Genomic DNA, 25,509 nt, shown 5'->3' on the forward strand with positions numbered 1-25,509 from the left:
TTAACACACTGCAACCCGTTAAGTTGTTTATTTTTGTCTGAATCTGTCTTTATTATGTATCTATGATGGAGGAAGGTCATTGGTTAAATAATAAAGAAACTGCCTAGGCCCATTTATAGGCCAGCCCTTAGGTGGGTGGAGTAAACAGAACAGAATGCCGGGAGAAAGAAGCCGAGTGAGGGAGTCGCCATGATTCTCCCACTCCAGACAGACGCAGATTAAGATCTTTCCTGGTAAGCCAGCTCATGGTGCTACACAGAATATTAGAAATGGGTTAGATCAATATGTAAGAGCTAGCCAATAAGAGGCTGGAACTAATGGGCCAGGCAGTGATTAAAAGAATACAGTTTCCGTGTAATTATTTCAGGGCGTAAGCTAGCCATGCGGGCGGCTGGGTGCCTGGGACGCAGCCCCGCCGCTCCTATTACAACATATCTATAATCATTTTCTGACCAGAAGTGCCTTTTTTAAAATGCTAAGTGGGCATGGCTAGGACCACCTCTGTGGCCCTGTCTGTTGGCTCCACTCCATCCAACATGGTGAAGGTATGTTCAACACCTCTGCTAGCTATACTTACCACCCCAGCTCCAGGGACACAACAGGTCTTTGTTACCATTAAGCAAATTGTAACATTCTACTCACAAACCCCATTTAAGTGCTCCATAGCTGGATCGCCCAAAAGAGCCAGAGCCATTCAAGCTGGTGAACCAGGAAGTCAGTTCTCAATGAAGCCATACCTCTGCTCACCACCAGCACACAGATCCTATCCAAAAATAATGTGATTACCAGGAAACTGCACTTGGCTCCTGTTCTTGCGGGTCTAGAAGCCCTCCTTTTTAAGGCTTTTTTAGGTCTTTTATGTATCTTTGCCAGACGGTGGGTGCCATTTTGTAAACGGAGACTGCTCATTCATTTCCCAACTACTCAGACCCAAATAATCAGACAGAAACTATATCAGTTCCAACACTGCTTGGCCTAGGAGCTCAGGCTCCTTATTAACTAACTCTTACATCTTAAATTAACCCATTTCTGTTAATCTGTGCAACAACATGAGGTTATGTCCTGCCAGTAAAGTCCCAGTGACCTTCTCCTTCGGCAGCCACAGGGCATCTCTCCAACTTTGCCTTCTTTTTACTTGCATTCACTTTAGTTTTCCTGCCTTGCTCTATTCTGCACTGCCATAGACCAAAGCAGCTTCTTTATTAACTAATGGAAATAAAACATTCACAGCGAACAGAGGGGACTCCCACAGCATAAGAATACTATAGTAGTGCTTGAATTCTTTAGGTTTTCCATTGCTGGAATAAAACACCAACAGCAAAAACAACTTGGAGTGGAACACCTTCATTTCATTTACATATCCTGAGTCACAGTTCACGGAGGGAAGCCAAGGTAGGAACTCAAACTGGGTAAGAACCTGGAGGCAGGAGCTGATGTAGAGACCATGAAGGAATGCTGTTTATTGACTTGCTCCTCTTGTCTTGTTAAGCATGCTTTTTTTTATAGAACTCAAGACTGACAAATACTCAGTGTTCAGACCACCAACAATAGGCTGGGCCCTCCCACATCAATCACTAATTAAAAAATGAGCTGCAGGGCTTTTATTGGTTGATGAATAAAAATGTTTGAGCCAATGGCTTAGCAGAGTAACACCAGGTGAGAAATCAGAACAGAGTTAGAGAAAGAGAGTAGGCAGAGTCAGGGAGACACCAAGTAGTTGCTGAAAGGGAAAGATGCTGCTGGAACCTTTACCATAAGCCACAGCCTTACGGTGATACACAGATTAATATAAATGGAAAAATTTTAAAGTATAAGAGCTAGGAATATGCCTAAGCCATTGGCCAAACAGTGTTGTAATTAATATAGTTTCTGTGTAATTATTCAGGTCAGGGAGATTGGGAAACCAAAGCATGGTCTCTGACTACAAAATGGTGTCCAAAACATTCAGCAATGTACATCCACATAAAGCCTCAGAACACTGTAAAAAAAAAAAAAAGGGGGGGGCTTCTAGACCCACAAACCTAAGAGCCAATTGGAGCTTCTATGTAATTGCAGGTGTTCTAGATGTACAGAGATATACTTCAGACTCTGGCTACTCTCTCTTTCTCTCTCTCTTTGTATACAGGAAAGCCACAGCTGGCAGGCCACACATTCATGGGAATGTGTACACTCCATATGAGGAAACCAAGTTGCAAAGCTTCAGGAACACTTGTCTTTTGGATAGTCACTGTCAATTCTGTAGAAATCTTGTGAAATCATGATGTTCCTCCCTTCCATAATATCCCAGCAGTGTATAAATCATTCTTCAAACCTGACTTTTCCTGTTACCTGTTACCTGACTGGTAACTGTTATACCTTTCTCAACACCATGAAGCCCTGGTATAAAAGCATTCACTCAGTAAAACCTTTGTTCTCATAATCAAATCTACCTAAATCTAGTTCCCCACAGCTATCCTTATTGACAGGACACGTTGACAAGTTAGGAGCCCTAAGGAGAAAGCACTGAAAAGAGAGACAGTATGTTTGCTCTTACTGATAAACAGGTCTGGGTGGTTCTGAATTCTCTGGCAGCAGACTCAGGAATGTGTAATCTATTGGCCTTTTGCTCTGATCTAACAAGCTATTAATATTCTGTATTTACCCTTCATGTTGGTTTCAATTAACATAAGATCATATCCCAGGAAATTAATTGTTTATGCCTGTACCACTAGATACAGGAAAAAGGCTTCAGTTGCTAAACCAGCCCCAGAGAAAGAAATTCTTCACTCTCTGAACACTTCTCACCTGGGTACTGGCAGCTACCCTGCTGGAGCTGGAAGCACAGTCTCCCAAGGAATTCCCTTTAACTCAGCTAGCTAGACACCAATGCAAATCAAGCACTTTTGCCTTCCTCCCAGGCCCTTGGGTTACTATGGTTACCATAATGCTGTATTCCCAGCCTCCCAGGATGGAAGCAGAAATGCTCAGAAAAGTGCAAGATTACTGTTATGTTTCCTACAACTATTAATCACAAACTTTTAGCTTAACTAGTTACACTTAAGAAATGTAGTTAGTGCATGAGAACAACTTCTTAGAACTTTGTGATCTAAAGTCCCATTATTAATTAATCCTCCCAGTATCTGCCAGGGAGTGTCACAGCCATGCCTCTCCCTCTGAGATGTCAGACTTGCCTGTTTTTGTGCTCTGTGAAATGCATGCTTGTTAACTCTGTGTGGGTATATAAGCCAAAGGCCAAGTGGAATAGGCGGAACAATAATAACCGTGAAGAGGAACTGCGAAAGAACAGCGACACCAGGGGAAACATCAAAAGAGCATCGGAGAGAGCATAGAAAGAATAAATGAGACATGATTAAAAGACTTATGTGAGCTAATTCATTTTATTTACTTGCCGATATCTTTAGCCAGTTTTTGCCTGCTATAGCCATCTTTCTGGACCCTGGGAGGTTTAGTGGGGTTTACCCACAACGTAAACAGCAATGAGCAGACGTTCCCTTTTCCTCAAAACCTCACCAGGGTCTGCTGTCATACATTTGATTAATATTTGATAATTGGAGAGGATGAAATCTCAAATATTTTTAATTTGTATTTTCCTGGTGGCTAAGAATGTTTAACAGTTTTAACTGTTTATTAACTATTTGTGTTTCCTTTGATAAATCTTAAGAAGTTCTTTGTTTACTTCTCTAATCACTTTGAAAATGGGTTTTCTAGCTGTTTTGCTTTAATTGGTCAATTTTTTAGTTTTTTGTATATTTTGGATGCTAAGCATCTATCAAATGTATAATTGGTAAGTATTTTTTTTCTATTCTGTAGCCTGACACTTTTCTTAAATGATGATTATCTTTGACCTACAGAAACTTTAGCTTTATGAGATCCCATTTATTAATTATTGGTTGTCAGGTTCTGTTTTATAAGTCCTTTTTTATGCCAATGAGTTCAAGCCTATCTCCCATTTTCTCTTTTATTAGATTTGGTATCTAGTCTCATGATGAGGTCCTATGTCCATTTGGAGTTGAGTTTTGTTCAGTGATAGATACAAATATATTAACATTCTTCTACACACAACTATCCAGTTTCATAAGCATCATTTATTAAAGATGCTGTCTTTTCAACACTGTGCTTTTTGGCTTCTTAGCAAAAATTAGGTGTCTTTAGAGGTGTGAAATTTTTGTCTGATTCTCCAATTAGATTCCATTGATCAATATTTCTGTTTTTATGACAATACCATGCTGTTTTTATTATTATAACTCTTTAGTAAAACTTGAAGTCTGTGATATTGATTGATATCTCCAGCAGTTTTAAATCTTTTTCTATTTTTCTTTTAACTTTAGTGATCACAACACTTCTTCCTTTTCTACGTCCAAACCTTCTTGCTTTCTTTAAAAATCAGAGCTTCTCTTTTTTGTTGTTTCAACAAAACAAATAGGTATATGTATGTGTATATGTTGTATATATGTATAAAAACATTTATTCTTGCCGGGCGTTGGTGGCGCACGCCTTTAATCCCAGCACTTGGGAGGCAGAGGCAGGCGGATCTCTGTGAGTTCGAGACCAGCCTGGTCTACAAGAGCTAGTTCCAGGACAGGCTTCAAAACCACAGAGAAACCCTGTCTCGAAAAACCAAAAAAAAAAAAAACATTTATTCTTAGCCAGGCAGTGGTGGTGCACGCCTTTAATCCCAGCACTCGGGAGGCAGAGGCAGGCGGATCTCTGTGAGTTCGAGACCAGCCTGGTCTACAAGAGCTAGTTCCAGGATAGGCTCCAAAACCACAGAGAAACCCTGTCTCGAAAAACCAAAAAAAAAAAAAAATTATTCCTAAACATAACCTGCTCAGTCTGAATAACGCCACTTGTGTGCACATTCTCAGAACTAATTATTTGTACTGAACAACCAATTGATGTGTCCTTACTCAAGAAGACTATCTCTCTATCTCTCCCATTCTTAGTATTCCTTAGTAGCCTATAGTTCTTTGTGCAAAATTAAGGCCTCATGAACTCTCCCGTCAATTTTGGCATGTCTATTGTTGTTGTCCTTGTCCCATTGATCTATACAAATGTCTACATGCCCTTATTCAACTTATGTTTAGGCAGTCATGTTGCTGAGGTTTTATGGGTGTAGCATTAGGAAACACAATCTCACAACAAATACACCAACCCTCCAGTTGACAATCTTTCTGCCCCATTTTCTGAAGAGATCTCTAATCCAGTAGTTATTATTGTTGTTTTTGTTAATCAGGATCGTTTTAGCTACTCTGAGTTCCGTATGAATTGTAAGATTACTTTCTCAATTTCTCTGAAGAATTGTGTTGGGATTTTGATGGGGATTTCATTGACCCTGTAGACTCCTTTCTGCTGTGGGACAGTTATCTTCATGCTATTAGTCCTAGTAATCCATGAGAGCACAGAAGGTCTCCCCACCTTCTAGTGTATTCCTTCAATGTCTTAACATTTTTACTTTACATATATTTCATTTGCTTGGTTTGAGTTATTCTAGAATAGTTCTAAGGCTATTGTGAAAGGTATTTTTTCCTTGCTTTCTTTTTTAGTATGTTTGTCTTAGCTAGGGTTTCTGCTGCTGCTGTAACAAAAACTCCAACAAAAAACTAGTGGGAGAAGAAAGGGTTTATTGAGCTTACACTTCCATATTGCTGCTCATTACCAAAGGAAGTCAGGACAGGAACTCAAACAGGTCAAGATCCGGGAGCCAGGAGCTTACGCAGAGGTCATGAAGGGAGACTACTTACTGACTTGTTTCCCCTGGCTTGCTCAGCCTGCTTTCTTACAGAACCCAGGACCACCAGCCCAGGGGTGGCGCCACCTACAAAGGTCTGGCCCCTCCCCCTCCATCACCAATGAAGCAAATGTCTTACCACAGGATGCTATGAAGTTATTTTCTCAGTTAAGTTTCCTCCTTTCAGATAACTCGTTTGTATGTCACGTTGACACAAGACCACCCAACACAATTTGTCTTTTATTTATAGAAAGGCTACTAATTTTATGTTATTTTTATGGATTAATTTTTCATTTTTTGTGTTCATTTCAATAAAGGGGTAGAAAAATATATTCAAACAAATGGAACCAAGAAGCATCCAGGCATGTTTATTTTAATATCTGAAAAAAATTTTACTTCAAACAAAAACAAATCAGAAGAGATAAAGGGGGACACTATATACTCATTAAATAAAATTCCACCAAAAGAATATCACAATTTTAAACATTTATGCACCAAATTCAAGGGCACCAATTTCATAATAGAAGCACTATTTATATCTAAACTCACATATTGGCCATTACACAGTGATAGTGAATGACTTCAATACCCACTCTAATCAATAATCAGGTCTTTCAGACAATAACTCAGCAGGGAAACTCTGGAATTAAATATCATAAATCAAATGGACCTAAGAGCCTCTGCAGAACATCCCACCCAAATATTAGAGTATAATTTCTTCTCAGCAGCTCATGAAACTTTTTCCAAAAATTAATTACTTTATTAGAATATAATGCAAGACTTATTGAACATAGGAACATTGAAATAAAATTCTGCATCCTATCTGACTCCCATGTATTAAATCTGCATATCAGCAAAAATAGAAATAACAGAAGTTATACAAACTCATAAACACTGAATAAATCACTATTGAATAAAAATTAGGTCAAAACAGAAATCAAGAAGGAAATCTGTTGGGAGCAGTGAACCCCCAGATCCTGAATTTCTGGTAAACAACTTGTTTTCCTCTGCTCTGAGACAGCCTGCAGCTGCTCTGAGCACAAGACCCTCAGGAGTTCCTGATGGCAGGAGAGTGGTTTCTGGTGGGTTTGGTTGGGGCATGGCTATCAGTTAAGGATCCCTTTATAAGCTGTTCCTGGGCACAATAAAGGGGGCATTCTTGGGGCATTCCTGTTTCACGGATGACCTGTGTCTCTGTCTGTGTGTCTTTGTGTGTTTCAATCTCCATGTGTTAATGCTACTTAGAAGGGGCCTTGGGAAGTGAATGGGAATGGGTGAGAACAAAGGGGTGTGGCTTCATTAGGGCTTTACAAGGCAAGGATAAGAACTAAGAACCCTTGCTCTGTTTCACTCTGTGATGTTGCTGCCTTGTTACTGATTTAGCCTGAGGCCTTCTGTTCTTGATAAATTACCCGGTTAAATCTATTTTGTCATAGGAAGAGAAAACAAAATAAGATCCTTGCAATGTAGAGGTGCCACCTTGGTTACCAGCCAGGAAGAAGCTCTGACCGGAAGGAACAAGGGATCACATTGCCATATGCCCGATACTTTTTATCTCACCTGTCCCCAGAACTCCATCTTCTTTTTAGAGAAGCAGGAGGCACAGACAGGAGATAGGGGCTCTCTCCGCTCACGTCTACACACAGCCCAGAAGATTACAAACACTTTGTCTTATGATTTTTGAGGGAAATAGCAAAACAGACAAATGTCAAATTTTCAAAAATTGTAAGAAGATTGTATAAAGACTCATTGCTTTGCTCACTTCATGTCTAATACAGTTCCTAGTGATCAGCCAATAATGAATGAATGAATGAATGAATGAATGAATGAATGGTAGTGATCACCAGTTACTAGAGCAATCTCAATATCTCTATTTTTTTCTTTTATTTATTAAGGGGGACTCCTCTGAACCTGTACCTATGTTTTTATAGACTCCACTGACACCCCTTAGCTGTTTACAGCACCTCTTGGCTTTCTAAATAGAACATGATGTCAGAAGCTGGTAGCTTTGAGACTCACCAGAGATGCAGATAGTACACGGTCCTCCACAGAAACCTGGTTTCCAAGAAGTCTGCTTCTGTCACTTCCTCCCACATGGAGAATTAATTCAACCTGTATGCCCTTTTCTCCAGAGGACAGAAATACAAGCGTGATTTTGAGGCGTGGCCAATACTATCAAAAGTAAGCTAATTAATCAGAATTCGATATGGCAGTGACAGAAAGTGATTTCCCAAAGAAAGCCACAGCAGCCACACCAAGGTGTGTCCACGCCTCCTGGGGGGGGCTGATGTGGGTGGAGTCCTGTGCTGCCAGGTATATACCTTGGGTTAGGGTACTCACTAGTCTGGAGTAAGATCCTGGTAAGAGACTCTCTCAGAAGAACAGGACATGCACGCTGCCTGCTTCACTGGTGAGCACTGCTTGCCTCTCCACAGCAGCTGTAAGCAAAGAAAGACCAGAGCAGTGGTTCTCAACCTTCCGAATGCTGTGACCCTTTAATACAGACCCGCATGTTGTGGTGACTCCTACTCTAAAATTGTGTTGCTGCTTTGTAACTATAACTTTGCTATTGTTGTGAACAGCAGTAACATAAATATTTAATATGCAGGCTATCTGATAGGGGCTGAAATGTACAGGTTGAGAACTGCTGGTCTATAGCCTTAACTTTACTTAATTCTTCAATTTAAATACTGCATATAAGTTATGCTATCAGGGCTGAAGAGATGACTTAACTGCTACATGCTGGACTCACAATCAAAAATATAAGAAAATATGCTACTAAAATTTGCAAGATGTGCGGGATCGTTAGCTCTTTAAAAGACTATAACAAATTCCAAACCACCTTGACTAGTACAAAAAAAAAATGTCATTTGCTTTGTTGTTTGTTTAATTTTTTAGACTTATTTTATTTTGTGTGTGAACGTGTTGTCTTTGCTCAGGGAAGTCAGCAAAGGGCATGGTGCCGCTTCTCATGGCTGCTAGAAATTGAAATGAAACTGTAAAATCTGATTCCTAGAATATACCAGACATACAATAAGGCACTGTTTCATCATTAATATTGAAAAAGAAAAGTTTTAGCTTTAAAAGAGCAAAGACTTCAACAATACTGGCAAGCAGGTTGTGTCCTGGAACATAGACACTGTGAAGAATAACATTCACAGCAGTTAGCAGCCATTCAGAGGATCCGTGCCTGTAGACAGATGGCAGACCAAAGGACCTCTCTGTGCTCTTGGATAGACAGGAACTGTAGTAGTTTCTCAAGACCCATCATCTTAAGAAGTCTTGAAATAACAAAGGCAGAAGCAGCAACAGTCATTCAGAGCCCATCATCTCCCCAATCAAAGCCTTCAAATTCAGCAAGACAGGGAGCTGGTTACAAGTTACACCATCCCTGTGGAGATGCACCAACTCCTTTTGTTCCTACTGAAAGTCCTTCTTCAGAAGTTACAAATTCTGTCCCTTAGGTCAACATCCAAATCCTGATTCTGGAAAATTAGTCCATGCCTCTGAGGAGCCTGTCTAAAACCTGCCATGCATGTCTACACATCTTCTTTCATTTTGTTTCTCCATCTTTTGCCTATATTGGTCCTTGAATTTTGGAAGTAGAGCTAGGAAGTGTTAAGAGAAATAAGACCTTTTCTAGGGTCTAGGTGGATAAGTGTAAGTTTGTCCCGCATCAAAGAAACTTCTCTTTGAAACAGAGAACATCAGAGAAATCAACAATGATCAAAATTCAGAGTATTGGAGCCCCAGTCCCAGATGATATATTTACGACACAACTCCAGCACCTAAGACTCAGTGTTCATTGTGGAAGAGGGGGCAGAAAGGTTGTGAGAGTCATTTACTATGAATCCGTGTCTCCTAGAAATGTCGGAGAAATGTCTACTCATGGAGTCTCGCAGTATGGCTGCCTAAACATGACCAAAACTAGAGAGACACCAGTCGACATATTAACGTATAAGGGGGAAAACTCACGAGGTTCCAAGTCTAGACAAAAAACTAAGCCAGCTAAGGTATGGTGAGAGAAGGAGAAATAATCTTCCCTGGGGAAGAGGCCTCAAATTGGTTATCCAAACCGATCATCATCCCTGAAAACATATGCACACACCCAACATTATACAGACTGAGCAGGTTACGCTTCTGCATTTAAGACACATATATGTATCAACAATTAAAAACAGGCCATGAATTTGAAAGAGAGCAGAGCGGGAGGAGAAGGGAAAGTTTGGTGGGGGAGAGGAGGAGGTGTTGTAATTAAAATCTCAAGAAATTATGTTAATAAAGAGTGTGCTAAAGGAAATATCATTATATTCTGATTACAAAGAATAGTAATTCAGTATAAAAACATAGAAAACAGAAAAGCAGGGAATAAAAATGGGGAGAAAAGCAGTTAGGATTGGATTCAATCATCTTGTCATTGCCGACAGCTGGTGTGTCCCGCCTTCTCGATTGTAGGCATGCATGCTGGAGTTTGGCAGTAGCAATAAGTTATGTTCGGAATTTTCACCTAATTCTTCTTAGTTAACTCTTTGCTGACTTTGAACAGCTCTTGTACAGGTAACCACAGCTGCTATAAGTTGTTTGATGTATGCAGCAGCCCTGCCATGTCCAGAAATTGGTATTCCAACAGCATTCGTCTACTCTGCAGGGTCTGACTTCTTCTACTTTGTGGGGGAATCTGCATAGCAGGCAGATTAGTTCTTGAAATTGTGCTAGAATCCTGCAGGGAATCCATCTGCCCTTGGGCATTATTTAATTGAGAGATGTGCAATTATTACTTCAGTCTCATAACTAGTTATGGATTTGTTTCAATCATTTAATCTTTTTGATTTAATCTTGATATGTCAAGTATATACAGGAATTCATCTGTTTCTTGTAGATTTTTCTGTTTCATGGAGTACAGATATTTAAAGTATATCTTTATGGTTTTCCAAATTTCATTTGTTTCTGTTGCAACATTTTTTCATTTCTAATTTTATTAATTTGCATCTGTCAACACACTCATTCACTTAAGACTTCCTTCACTCAGGGCTTCCTACACGGACATTCCTTTTCTTTGATTAGACTAACTAAACATTTGTCAAAGTGTTTATATTTTCAAATATCTGACTTTTATTTAATCGATTCTTTGTAAATTTTTTGTTCATTTCCATTTCATCAATTTATGCCCTGATTTTAATTATTAATTTTCCCATTTTGTTTTTTTTTTCTGTTTTTTGAAGTCTTTTGATGGCAACATTAAGTTATTGGCTTTAGATCTCTCAATTTTTTTTTCATGTAGACCTTCAATGCTATACTATTTCACTGCATTCACAAAGAATGCAAGAAGTTATTTCAATTTTCCTGTATTTGCTGAGTGTTGATTTTTTTGTCAAAGTATGTGGTCAGTATTGGAGAAAGTTCTTTGTCTTGCTGAAGAGAAAGTATATTTTTAATGTTCAGGTGGATAATCTGCGGTTTTAAGTACCTTTGTGCTATGATTTAATTCAATTCCAATGTTTCTCTGTTTAGTTTGTGTCTGGACAACCATTAACCTGTGAGAATGGAGTACGAACACCACCCAATATCACTGTGTCAGGGTTAATCTGTGGATTCAGATCTAATCAACAGTATTTGTTTTATTTAATTGGGTGTGCCTGTTGTGGTTCATATATGATTAGAATTTTAATATTTCCAAGGTTTTTTTGGACAGCCCCCTGTCTGTCAGAAGTGTGCCAAATATTTAAGGCCTTCCTGGCCTCTTCCTGTCCTGGTTTCTAGCGGTCTGTTTCCCCCATGGCACACTGTAACATTTCTGTCTTCTCATTTCCTGGCATCTGACTGGATGTGTGGTAACTGAGGCAAGCAGGGCGGCTAGGAGTCTTAGTGGTGCTCCGGGTCATTATTGTGATCAGGACAGAAGGATTTGGAAGCAATGCTCACTAAATACACATCCCAGGACAGTAGAAACAAACTATGGATTTATCTCATTTACAGTCACCCTCAATAAAACCTGTTCAACATTAAAAAAAAATGACACTTTTATGTGGAGGAAAGAGTTTAAGGCTCCATTTCCACTTTGGGTGTGAAAATACTTACATGCAGTGTAGGATATCTCCACACAGGCACACGCGGAAACAGGGACTTCCGCTGCAGGGTGCCTGTGACTTGCAAGTCAACAAAGGTAACCTCCTTCAGAAAAGAGGTGGTAGAAGACAACCGAGTCATGAGGTCTTATGAAGTACAGGATCGAAGGCGATGAAGTAAGCTTTAGCTGAGTGGTTAAAGCAAGTTTGGAAGTTGCCGGAAGAAATCAACACAGGGTCAGTTTGATTTCTAAGGTAGCAAAGGACACCAAGGAATATAATTTGCCTCCAAACAAGTATATCAATAATGGGATAAGACAAGTATAAGCTAACACACACTCTAGTATTAGACTTTTGTTCCATCTCTCCAGCATGTGGGTGGTGATGAATATGCTCTGGGAAGAAAGAGAAAGAACCAGAATTTATAACAACATAGTGTGTGCTAGGTGGATGTGTTCATCACCTTGTTTTTATCTATCAGTATTGATGGGAGGTAGTTAGCATGTCTCATTTTATAGATGCAAAAAGTGAATCTCAAAGAAGGTCCAGCTTGATGTCTGAGACCTTGCAGCCAGCTTTCTAGTTTCCTCATTACTGAACCCAAGTCTATTCATTTACCAGTAGAACAGGAGCTAAGGAACTAAGGACTAGCTCTCGTAGAAGAAAAAAGATTTCTTCAGCAAGTCAGCAAGACTAAGACTGGTCTTCTGAAAGTCCTTTTTCACTCACATATGTTTTAAGCTTGTTTTCACTACAGACAAGGGGAGGATGGAAGTTACTTAAACCTGGTGGCTAATAACTCATTGGTTTGGCACATCTTAGCATCCTCAGTCTTGAAAGGTGGAGTGGGGGGTATCAGCCTCATGCTGCTAATTTGAATTACTAATGAACACTAACTCAGCCAGTCATGGGTTGTTTCTGAGCAATGGGCAGAACATGGAGACTTTGGGGCTCTTTCTTTTCAACCATAAACATGGTTACACTCTAGTCTTTTTTAGACTCGCTGTCAAACTGGGGGTGTGCAGAAACCCAAGAAGCATGAGCATGGGGCTCTGCTACAAAGCCAGGAGCCTGCTCATAGTGGGGCACTAGGTTATAACAGAAAGGGAAGAACAGGGTAATTGCTCCAAGCATTTAACTAAATAGCCTAGAGTCTGCTGGTAAGGAAGGTAGTGGAGATTTGTACTTGAGCAGTCACTATACAATGAGAGTCACTTCCTCTTTGGGCAGATGCCAAGGTTTGTTTCTTGCAGTCTTGACTCTTCTGGTTAAGGCTTTAGCTAACCACAATGACAGCAGAGCTTTCTGGATTGCTTGCTGCTGAAGATCAGGTACTTTTGACACAGTAGAATTTGAGCCTCTGCGCTTGCCGTACTCCAGAATTGCTTTCCTGCTTCCTCTCAATGTACTTTTGTACTCACTGAACTCCGGGACAGTCCAGCCTTGGGATTACTGACAGCTCGAGCTTGAAGGTAAGAGCAGAGTTTACCTTAAATGTTTGACCTAGGTTATTGGTGCATGTTCTCAGTTTTCAGGCGTGCATGCTGATGTAGAAGTAGGTTAGCCCAAGCCAGAAAGATCCTAAGTCCTAAGAAACCTGAGAAAAATTATAAAAGGCATAAAAAACCAACACCAGTTTGCTCGAATTCAAAATTCATTCACTCTCTTTCCCATGATACCATCTCCCCTATGCACCTTGATCTTCCCAGCCTCCACCCCCCACCCCGTTCCTGACAGCCTCTCCCCTTGCCAGTCAACTGGACTTTTCTGGCTATTTCTGTTTCTTCTCCCCACAGGGCCTTCCTTTTGTCAAAGCCTCAAGCTGAGTCTATAAAAGGGACTTGACCAGATAGATCCCCATCTCAAGCTCGTTACTTACATAAACGAGCAGCCATAGTACCGTGGCCACGGGCCTGTACAGTTTACAAGCAGTGGAAGATCCGCTGAGGGCAAGGTGGAGGACTTCTGGGAGTCTGAGGCCTGTCTGGAGGACAGCGTGAGACCCTGTCTTAGAAAACGAAGCAAAAAAGACTAACTGAATGGAAAAGAGCAGTAATTTCTGCTCACAGAGATTGTTTCACAAAGGAGGCCACACTGACCCAGCCTGGCAGGTTGAAAAAGTGGCTGCCTGGGAAAGTTTGTCTGTCTGCCCAATTCTAAAAATATCAGGGGCCATAGCTCATGCAAACTATAAGAAGAGCCCAAAGGGAGGGTGACAAGGTCTCGAAATTTCTTTGAGGACTAACAGCATTGTGTCCTCCCCAGCACCACCCTCTCTCCCCACCCCTGCTGCACCTCCTTCTTCCCAGTTTCCACCAGGTTCTACTCTGTGGGTCTAACACAGCAGGTGGGGACACAACACACCAAGGCATCAAGTACTTTTAATCCTCCACCCGTCTCGGCAGCAGTCTCAGCTTCTGATGGCTGTCTTTCTCCCACAGCCCTGCATGCTGTGGCCATCAGATCACTTGTGTGCCTCTCGCCGTCCTGTGAGGTTCTCAGAAGTAGAAAATTCCAGCATTAGATTTACCTAAGCTGCCAGACCCAGACCCGGGAGAGATTCCAGTTGTTCCCCTGTAATCACTGTTGCTGCCCAGCAGCAGGAGAGAAGTTTGGATTACACACCAATTACAAGTCTGGAAACTACACAAGACAAACCATTCACAAAGGACAAAATCGATTTGCTTATCTAAAGCATCTGGAGATCGAGGAGACAGAAAGGGAAAAGGTGGTAGCCAGGGTCCAGGGATTTAGCACTAATGGGCACCTAGTTTCCATCTAGGAAAGCGAAAACTTGTTCTGGAGATGGAGGGTGATGATGGGCGTGCAATGGTGGGAATATCACTAAAGCCACAGAGCCGTGCACTTGGAGCTAAGAGTCCTTTACGAGCTGTGTATGCTCTGTCACAGCATTTTTAAAATTCCATTCTGTTCTTTTCTCACAGGCCCTGGACCCTCCACTATGGCCTTGACCCCAGAACTGAGCAAACAAGCAAAATGGAAAGAGATAGCAGGGATCCCCCTGGCAGCTGCGACTGTGGACAACTGGAACCAGATTCAGGCCTTCAAGGCCAAGCCAGATGATCTCCTCATTTGTACTTATCCTAAATCAGGTAGCTCAGGGTGACAGCTTCAGTCTCACTCTCTGAGCCATCTGAACTCCTCACCTGGTTAGAACTCCCTGCAATGGCAAACCTGTCCCCTTTTGTCTCATGGTAAAGTCCATCTCAGATGCCTGTAGCCCGGGGTTTTCTGAAGCTCACTCTCCTCTGCCGTTCTCTGTTCTGGGAAGAGGTGAATGTTGTCTCTGCTGTTCTACACTCCGTGGAGACCCAAAGTCTTCCTGTCATAGCTAACAGGATCCACCTGGCCCCACACCCCTTCTTCAGGATGCATGGAGAAAGAATGATGGGTTTAGGACCTTTACACGTCCCTGTGTCCTCAGGGACAACATGGATTCAAGAGATCGTGGACATGATTGAGCAGAACGGGGATGTAGAGAAGTGCCAGCGAGACATCATTCAACATCGGCACCCTTTTATTGAGTGGGCACGGCCACCCCAGCCATCAGGTAAGAGCGCCTGACTCCCTAGGTGTTCCTCCCCCATCTTGTTGCTTTCCTTGCCTTGTCTCACAATCGCTCCTCTTCCTCCTCTTACTCCTCCTCTTCCTCATCTCCCCTCCCCCACTTTTTTTGAGAGAGGATCTCTAAACATAGTCCTGACTATCCTGTAACTCACTATGTAGACCAGGCTGGCCTCGAACTCACAGAGATCTGCTTGCATCTTTCGCCTGAGTGCAGAGTTAAAGGCACGTGTCCTCATGCCCAGATCCATCTCTTTTCTTGTCTTTATTCCCACCAGTGTGAGTCAGCAAGGAAGAAAGACATATGTAAAGATGAAGTTCTGCCTTATTTTCTTATCACACTCTTGCTCTGATCATGCGCAACTGGAGACAGCAGTAAGGTGCAGACACCCAACTCCTCTATGGAAGGAAACCCCATTCGGGAGAGCCTACAAGCACCCAACTCCTCCATGAAAGGAAACCCCATTAGAGAGTCTGCACTTCATTTTCCCTCACCTCAGTTTAACTCAATGGTTTCGCAGAGCCAGTCAGTACAAGGGTTGTGTATAGAAGTGCAAAAATCATAAATCATGTGTCAGCAAGCATGTTTTTGTCTCACAGATGAAATGTCACAGCACGGTTTGACTCTGGCTGGCAGGGGAATGAGAAGAACCTACTCTCTGGTCCTGACTGTCTCTACCTCAGTAGGACACACTTGTCTGGTCTCAGCTTCCGGCTCATTGCCCTCAAAGTGACAGACCAAACCCCTTGAGATTCCCATAAAATGCTCTCAGGTTTGGGGCTTAAGAGAACATGAAGAAGAGTTTCATTTGAGATGAAAAGCTTGTCAAAAGAATTTTTAAGCCGGGCAGTGGTGGCGCACACCTTTAATCCCAGCACTCTGGAGGCAGAGGAAGGTGGATCTCTGTGTGTTCGAGACCAGCCTGGTCTACAAGAGCTAGTTCCAGGACAGGAACCAAAAGCTGCAGAGAAACCCTGTCTCGAAAAATCAAAAAAAAAAAAAAAAAAAAGAATTTTTAATGCCGTGGGCATAAGGGCAGACAGCATCATGGAAGGACTCTGATAAGAATCTAGCTGAGGGGCTGGAGAGATGGCTCAGAGGTTAAGAGCATTGCCTGCTCTACCAAAGGTCCTGAGTTCAATTCCCAGCAACCACATGGTGGCTCACAACCATCTGTAATGGGGTCTGGTGCCCTCTTCTGGCCTACAGGCATAGACACAGACAGAATATTGCATACATAATAAATAAATAATTTTTTTTTAAAAAAAAGAATCTAGCTGATGTGACAGGATGAGGGGAGGGGTCCCTTCTTATACTGTGTGGGGACGTGGAAGGTTTCCTGTAGTCAGGCTGTCTCAGGTCCTTAGATAGCAGGGGAAGCAGGACTCCAGGGTAGGAATGTGCAGCTCTCGTCATGTGTGTGGGTACATGTGCTTGAGGCTGTGCGCACTGCACAGATGAGTGGTACACACTGGAAGTGGCTCTCTGATATCCTGGGGTTGGCCATTCTCCTGGAATTTGGGCACCCAGGAAATCTGTTATTCTATGGGCTTAGAGATCCGCATGTGAGTTCCTGCTGGGGCTCACAGTGACCTTTATGAGAAAAAGCCAGATTCAGGTGGAAATGGCCTGAGGACCAATCTGGTTTGGATTTTCTTAGTAGGACACAGTTATCTAAGACTCCACCTTATCTTCTATAAACTGACAAAGTAAATTCGTTCAAACCTCATATCCAGCTCTCAAATTAGGTAAGTCTACAAACATGAAAACCATACCAGCAATACCTCTAAGGGTCCCCCAAAAACAAAAAGTAAGAAGATTCATGTGTGATGATGGGTAAGGTGGGCATCACCTGGAGGGGAAGTTCCCATGTGCCGACCGTACTGTTCAGTCATCTCCTGAAATCTGTTCAAGGTGTGGATAAAGCCAATGAGATGCCATCCCCAAGGATACTGAAGACCCATCTTTCCACTCAGCTGCTGCCACCATCTTTCTGGACAAGTAACTGTAAGGTAAGACAGTATCAATTCCCTGGGGTACTTGGGCAGGAAGCCCAGAGAAGTAGGCATGCAGACGCTGGGTGAGAATACCTTTCTTGGCACTATCTTCCCACTACCTCTGAGTGCTAACACACAGCAGGAAAGTCAAACACGAAGATAGATTCAGCAGAGTGTTTCCCTGGATGGTTTCAAACACTGTGAAAACAGAGGCCAGACTGAGTTGTTAGAGATATTCGACTCTTCAGTGAAGCAGACTGGGGTAGGAGTGGGGAACATAAACCACAGCCTGGAGGAGGTGTCATAGAATGGAGCAGAGACAAGATTGAACAGAAAAAGTGAAAGGATTGTTCAGAACAGTAAATCAAAGTAGAGCCACAGAGCGAATGCTTGTGTGCAACCTCAGAAGCCTCCATGCCTATTTTACTTTTCCCAGGACTGTGTCATGTACCCTAGTGTCTAGTCTAGTGTGTTCCTGCCACATAGAGGATGCTGGACCAGGCTGGGCATGAACAAGGATAGAGTAATCCTATAGTGGGTAGAGCTGAGGTCTCACAATAAGCTAATATTTGCTGAGAAGAATACAATTTTCATAGATTGGGATAAAGGAAAGGAGGACAAAAAGGGTCTAGAGAGATGGCTCAGCTTCTAGAGGAACCAGGTCCACTTCCCAGACCCATATGACAGCTCACAACAGCATGGACCTTTGGTTTTCAGGGATTCCGCACCCTCTTCTGGTTTCTGTGGGTACTGCAGGCACATGTGCACTTGCATGCATGTAGGTAACACACCCATACATTAAAACTAACTTAAAATTAAGTGTTAGTTACTAAGGACTAACAAACTTCTAGATGACAGAAGTATAGTTGGGATTTCCATGAACAAACGTCTTGTCTCACGACAGTAAAGATGAAGGAGGGGTGCAAATTCTATTTCTGGCATTACTGAAACTGGAAATCATGAAAACACTGAAGATGTCCCTTAGAGTTGTCCAACTGAAATCAAACAAGATGAAAAGAAAAGATGTCCCCGAGTTACAGAAAAATATATAGTAAATAAAATTATTTTATTTTATAAAACATCTGTAGGAAATAATTCCCCTTCTAGATGTTCTCAAGAACTCAGGCAATTTTGCTGCGCCCTTTTTTCCCTGTCACAGAGTTAGTCAATCAGTCTATCCCTGTATAAGGGGTCTTGGAGAATACTGAGACAGAAAAACAGCCTAAGTATGGTGCTGTGCCAGGGTATTTGATGCCCTGGGTGATTCAGCAACATGGACTTTGGTATTTCCATGGGGACTGGCACAGAGCCTAAGCACAAGAGAGAGAAGAAGGAGTAGGGAAAGCAGGGGTAGCAAAGGTGAGCAGGAGAACTGTGTTCTGTGATCCGGAGAAGGGTCTGCAATAGCTATGTCTTCAGTTTTGAATGAGTGGGTTTGTTAAATATACAGCAAACCAAAGAAACAATGATTAAGAATAAACAGTAAGCAGCGTGCAGAGAGGAAAGAGAGAGAGAGAAAAAGAGAGAAGATAGATACATACATACAGAGATACATAGATAGATGCATAGATAGACAGACAGACCGATGCATATATAGATAGATATATCATCTTCAAATTAGGTGCTCAAGATTATGGCAGAATTGACTGGGCAAGCCCTCTTGAAGTAGTCAGCTGGAGTTCCCAACAGAGAGAGTCCCCGGCGAAGCAGAGTGTGCCCATAGGTAAGGTTTCCAAGACAAGGAACGTGTAACAGCAAAAAGATAGTATCACCAAAGTGTGATTCACAAACGTCCAGCAAAAGCTGACAGATGAAGGTCCATTAGGACAGACAGCTGGCTTACACATTAAGAGTCCCAGGCAGAACTGAATAGACTTTCAAGTGAAAGGTAAAACAGCGACAGTTCGAGGTAACATTCACAGATCCTGTGTTCATCACATTATCCAGAAACAGACTGAGGAAGTTGAGGCATCAGCTGGAGTTCCAGGTTGAGCTTTCTCCCTATGGCTGAGCTTTCCCAGGTCTGAACTTCTTGCTTCTCTTCCCCAATAGACTAAAGTATAGGAAATAGCTCCCCTTCTAGATGTTCTCAAGAACTCAGGCACTTTTGCTGTGCCCTTTCCTCCCTGCCACAGAGCAAGGGGATCAGTCTACCCTGAGATAAGGGGTCTTGGAGAACACTTAGATAAACATGCTTGGGTGTGAAATGGAGGTGGAACAACCCACTTCCAGGGCCAGCTTCTCTGTGAGTTCAAACAGCACAAGACAATTTATCAATATAATGTATATCGTGGGCAGAAAAGGAGACCACGGGTCCTCTCCCAAACTCCTTTCCCTGCCCTGAACAAGACACTGCAAACTCACAACTCAGCATAAGGTGACCCCCACCGCCTGAGTCACCAGTCACCTCACGTGGGCCTCCAGGTTCTGACTGTACTCACCATCCTGCATCTCAGCACACAAAGGATAGGGCCATCATAGGGTGTCCGCTAGCACAACAGCAGAGCTAGCCCCAAGAACTTCTGACACATCGGTTACGTGTAGAAAAGAGAATGTTAAAGTGGAACAAAAATGAACAATTGTATCAAAATGACATGAAGAAATAAGAGGCAATTGTAATCAGAATCATCAAATAAATGATGTTTTCTAATTGAACATAAGAATATGTTTACACACATATAATCACTTAAATTAAAAATCAAAACTAGCCTAACTCTCAGATTATCCATCTGAATAGGGAAAAAGTATGAATTTAGGATGCGATGGGAGCCGAGGAAAGACGAGAGTGATGCGGTGTGGCTGGAAGTCACACACATGAAAGGGAAAGAAGACGCAAAATTCCAGGTAGTGTGGAAGTGAAAGACACCTGGGGTTTAAAGCTTAAGAATTCAGGCAGAAAAAGCGTCAAGCTTTTGCAAACTTTCTCCTTCGGAGCATGGCAGCATGGTCACTTGGAGGAATCGTGTGTTAGAACTCTGAGATGGGGATGAGGTCTCTCAGCAGGGTTCCTCAGCCTGGCCCTTCTTCAAACAACCTGGTATACAAAAACACACAGATGCAAAAATGATTACCACCTGTGCTCCCAGAAAATAAAAGACATGGTGCTGTTCCATGATGCAAACACCAGGGGGAGCTACTGCTCATCCAGAAACCAAGCTAAGGCTCCTGGAAGGCTCACTGGCACACAGGTGACAGTGGGTTAACACGCCCGAGTTTCTAGAGGAAGAGTTCGCTCCCTATTAATGAGTTAATAGGGCCTGGCTTGAGGCAGCATAAATGGCAAGGACGCTCCTCCAGGTTGTGCAGCCAGCGCGGAAGAGCCGCACGTTCCTCAAGAGGACTCGGCCCGAGCGAGAACTCAAAGCGTCACATATTTACGCCGCTCTAACCACCTCTCTTCCTCTCCGAAGTTCCTTTACGTGGCTCGAAACGCCAAAGACTGCATGGTTTCCTACTACCACTTCTATAGGATGAGCCAGGTGCTCCCAGATCCAGGCACCTGGGATGAGTATTTTGAAACCTTCATCAGTGGGAAAGGTAAATAGAAACGCTCCTGCATCCTTCCTTCAGTAGAGCTGAGTGGAGAGAGCCACCCATGACACTTGAGTCCCCAGGATGTCATGCACCTCCTTAGACAAGTGCCACCACTGACCCGGACCACGTAGAGGGGGCTGATTTCTTTCACAGTGAAGAAACCCATCCCTCAGCAAGCAGCCTTGTTCTACTTCAAAAGCCTTTATTCCAGGTTCCTGGCCTGTAGAGTTCCCCTCCTCCTGGGTGTCCCTGTCATCATATGAAGTGCAGGTAACTATGCATAAGTAACAGGAAGGACTTTAATTTGCCCATTAAGGCAAAAACCCTAGGACTGACCCAAAGCACGAGACATCAGATTAAAGCAGCTCAGTATCCTGAGACTATAACAGACACAAGATTTTTCCTTCACAATGTCTCTAGCCTCTGGTGCCCTTTAAGTAGAAGAAGAAAAGAAAAGAAAAGAAAAGAAAAGAAAAGAAAAGAAAAAACCCGACTCTCGGGTTTATGTTCACGAAAGCTGTTCTTGTTTGTTTCAGTAAACTGGGGATCCTGGTTTGACCATGTAAGAGGATGGTGGGAAATTCGAGATAGATACCAGATTCTCTTCCTCTTCTATGAAGATATGAAGAAGGTAGGTAAATTACGGCTGCAGGATCAGGGGCAGGAGAGCTGCCTGAGGAATGTTTCTCACAGGGAAGTCTGGGGAAAATGGGATCATGTTAAACTCTATTCCAGTCCAACTCAATGCGACCCTCCCCCAACAGGACCCAAAGCGTGAAATCCAGAAAGTAATGCAGTTCATGGGAAAGAACTTGGATGAAGAGGTACTGGATAAAATCGTCCAGGAGACATCATTTGAGAGAATGAAAGAGAACCCTATGACAAATCGTTCAACGGTTCCCAAATCTATCCTGGACCAGTCCATTTCCCCTTTCATGAGAAAAGGTTTGCGGGGGAATTCTTCCTTTCTAATTCTGAAACAGTGCACCCCAAATACATGTATTATGCTCCTAAGGAGGCTAGGGACTCGTTTCTGTTACACAGAGATTCTACAGAGAACTAAGGCCAGCACTACTCTGGTGCACACCTCACTGGGAGTCATGCCTGAGGTTAGACTCATCAGATCTGGGGTCCGGAAACCGGGAGTTAGCACTCTGCTCTAAGGCTCTGCTTGTAAGGAGAGCGACTGTCCACATGTGTGTGTCCTGTCTTCCACCCCTGTGTCTTTCTTCTACTCCATAGCCACTGCTTCTACTTCTGTGCTTGACTTCATTTGGACCATAACCCCAAGCTGTTCAGGCTTGTGACTTTCAACATGTAATGCTGTGAACCATCTCTTACCGCCTCCTTCTTCCTGAGGGAGAAATTCTGTTGGGCCCAGATCATCCAGTTTTAAGAGGAAATTACTGTTTTCTTAAAAGTTAGCACATTAAATAACTTTAGAAAACAGTACTGATTTGACCATTTCACACAGATCCTCACTAAAATCCATTTCACAGGAAACTAGAAGCAACACAAGCCCCTCCTTCCTTCTCATAGCACGCGCATTTCCTTCCACCACAGCACAACCATGACCTGGGGTTCACGTGTTGCTCTACAACATCTTTCCTTTTTCTTTCCGTGCTTGAGTTCATTTATTTCATGGTCCCTCAAGTCTACGAAGTCTCCCAGGCCCCTGAAATAAAGCAGCTCCGCCTCCTTCATCCCTTAATAACGGTGAGAATTTGATGAGTAGCCTTTCCTCATGCCCACCCACACCCACCATTTCTGCACACTCTGTGTTTGCTTCTTTCCTTGCTTGCCTTGGCCATAGGCACAAATATAGATGCCTTGATAGAAAATTCTTCACTAAAACACAAAATGTAGCTACATTATATATTTTTGCTTATGGGAATATGGAGCATCTCTGCAGGTTAAGGAACACAGATCTCAGCTATCACTGTTTGTAGAGGTCGCAAGGGACATGGTGTCATTCACCCACTTATTTCTCTAATTATAGAAACAATAAATATGGTGTTTCAATATTTACTGTTAATGCTACAATAAACACTTTTGTTCATCAAACTGAATAATTTCCCACAAGAATCACAGGTGTTACAAAGAGTTTTTTCCCTATCTAAAATCATTTTAATGAATGCTTGATGAAAAATAGTATCTCATTGTAATTATCATCAAATTCTTTTTCATTGAGATATAATCTACATAAAAATAACTCACAGAAATTAACTGTACAGTTCAACTATTTTTATTTTTAAAAAAGTAAACAACTAAGCAACCAACATCTGAATCAAGGCAGCAAAGAATTTCATCACCTTGGGACATTTTCTTGTCTTTTCCAGTCAATCTCCTATAGAGAACAATGTCCTTGTCCCTCACTATTGGTTGATTTTGCTTGTTATTTGAAACAAGGAAAATATACACATGAGATATCACCGTATATATTTTCTTATGTCTAGGATCTTTTGACAGCATAGTGATAGCTGAAGACCCTGGGTATGGTTATATGTCTGCCATTCATTCGTGTTTTAACTGTGATTATGTCTATATGTATACCACAGAGAGCCAGGAGGCCAGGTCACCAAGCTCCCTTGAATTATTTGTCCACTGAGTTAGAAGCTGATGCCCTGCACAGGGACCACTAGGGCTGCCTCTCAGACAAGAGAGCTAAGGAAATGAGGAACTGGGTGACTGCCATGCCAGCTCCCAAGTGGGTACTCCACTCTACTCAGAGGCACGGAGTCTGTCCAGCAGAGGCTGATGTTCCTGTCTGGGCTTCATCTTTTAGGAACTGTGGGGGATTGGAAGAACCACTTCACTGTGGCCCAGAATGAGAAGTTTGATGAAATCTACAGACAGAAGATGAAGGGAACGTCTATAAACTTCTGCATGGAACTCTGATCAAGATGTAGAAATAGATGACAAGAACATGGAGGCTGCTGCTCAGGCAGAAGAAGTTCTGAAAGCACACTGTGAAATACTCAAGATTGTGGCTCAATCTCTATGAATTTTAACACCACATTATAATTATAATAAACGTGGATCATGGCTAATGTGTATTCTTTCCACTATTCACTATGAATTAGTAAGTCAACTTAATAATATAAGGAAAACATAAATAAGACTTGCATATTACAAAATTCAAGTTTTGCCGGGCGGTGGTGGCGCACGCCTTTAATCCCAGCACTCAGGAGGCAGAGGCAGGCGGATCTCTGTGAGTTTGAGGCCAGCCTGGTCTACAAGAGCTAGTTCCAGGACAGGAATCAAAAAAAGCTATGGAGAAACCTTGTCTCGAAAAAATAAAAAAATAAAAATAAACAAAATTCAAGTTTCCATTCTTTTAGAACAGTGATTCTCAACTTTCAGGTCATGACCCCTTTGGATTTATAGTCCAGATATCCTGCATGTCAGATGTTTGTATTACCATTCATAACAGCAAAAATGCATTTATGGTGTGGCAACAAAATAATTTTGTGTTTGAGGGCCACTACAACACAACAAGGAACTATATCAAAGGATGTAGCATTAGGAAGATTGAGAACCACTGTACTAGAAGGTATGGCCTGACTCTGAAGTATTCTACCCTAAGTACTAGCAAAGAAATAATAGATTTTATCTCTATGAATGTACATGAAATTCCTAAAGTCGTTCCTGCTCAGTCAGGGTTTTGCCTGGCTGAAATGGGAAGATTCATTGTGTTGCAAGCAGGCCTTGGGAACACGTTCAACCTGGTGCGAGGAAAATGAGGGAAAGACTCCAAGGAGATGCCAGAAATCCCAACCTTAATAAAGGGAATCCTGCATCTGTGCCGTTAAAGAAAACAGAAAGAAAGCATTATATTTTGATGAAAGTAGAATGAAGGCATGGTGCTCAGTTTGGGGCCAACTGGGTTTTGATCTACAGTCATGCCATCTGAGGAGCAAACTATAACCAAACCAAGTGTGTCTTTCATCTACCTTCCATATTTGCCTATTTTGAGTGAATCTGTCTGTATTTGCTGGCCAGCAAGCTTATCTCTATCTCCTGCTACATTCCATGTCGAAAAGAAACAGATTTTCTGGCTAGGTACCACTCACCAAACTTAATCAGATCAGCAATTTAAACACACCTGGAGCCAAACTCCTGATTGCTTCACTGTTCCTCCACCACCCCTTTAAGTCTACGTCCATCTCCCCTCCTCCTCCTCCTCCTCCTTTCCTCTTTTCCATCCTTTCCCCTCCTCTTCCTTTATCAATCCTCTGCTGCTCATCCACCTTTCTCTCCCTACCCAGGTGCTCACCAAATCACCACAGTGCTCATCACTGGGTCAGTGCTAGGTATATCTTAGACAGCAATGTTACCAGGGAACAGTGCTAGGTATATCTTAACAGTGCTAGGTATATCTTCACAGTGCTAGGTATATCTTAGACAGCAATGTTACCAGGGAACAGTGCTAGGTATATCTTAACAGTGCTAGGTATATCTCAGACAGTGCTAGGTATATCTTAGACAACAATGTTACCAGGGAACAGTGCTAGGTATATCTTAACAGTGCTAGGTATATCTTAACAGTGCTAGGTATATCTTAACAGTGCTAGGTATATCTTAACAGTGCTAGGTATA

The 25,509-nt window shown here is 42.3% G+C and overlaps 1 protein-coding gene across 1 annotated transcript; it reads left to right on the forward strand.

Moving 5' to 3' along the window:
- The first annotated feature begins 13,213 nt into the window (after positions 1–13,213).
- On the forward strand, positions 13,214–23,951 carry LOC130862085 (sulfotransferase 1C2). The gene is made up of 8 exons (XM_057751471.1): positions 13,214–13,265; positions 14,739–14,906; positions 15,239–15,364; positions 17,294–17,391; positions 20,787–20,913; positions 21,447–21,541; positions 21,675–21,855; positions 23,696–23,951. The coding sequence occupies exons 2-8, from the start codon at positions 14,756–14,758 to the stop codon at positions 23,806–23,808; spliced, it is 891 nt and encodes a 296-aa protein (XP_057607454.1). The 5' UTR covers positions 13,214–13,265; positions 14,739–14,755; the 3' UTR covers positions 23,809–23,951.
- The last annotated feature ends 1,558 nt before the right edge of the window (positions 23,952–25,509 follow it).

This window comes from Chionomys nivalis, chromosome 19, assembly GCF_950005125.1.
Source record: "Chionomys nivalis chromosome 19, mChiNiv1.1, whole genome shotgun sequence".
NCBI classification, from domain to species: Eukaryota; Metazoa; Chordata; class Mammalia; order Rodentia; family Cricetidae; genus Chionomys; species Chionomys nivalis.

Excerpts from the sequence above, each read along its gene's own strand:
- LOC130862085 (XM_057751471.1), top strand. The coding sequence starts at position 14,756 with ATGGCCTTGACCCCAGAACTGAGCAAACAAGCAAAATGGAAAGAGATA. Across the intron at positions 14,907-15,238 it reads TTGTACTTATCCTAAATCAG|GGACAACATGGATTCAAGAG; the intron begins GTAGCTCAGGGT and ends CTGTGTCCTCAG. Across the intron at positions 20,914-21,446 it reads AACCTTCATCAGTGGGAAAG|TAAACTGGGGATCCTGGTTT; the intron begins GTAAATAGAAAC and ends TGTTTGTTTCAG.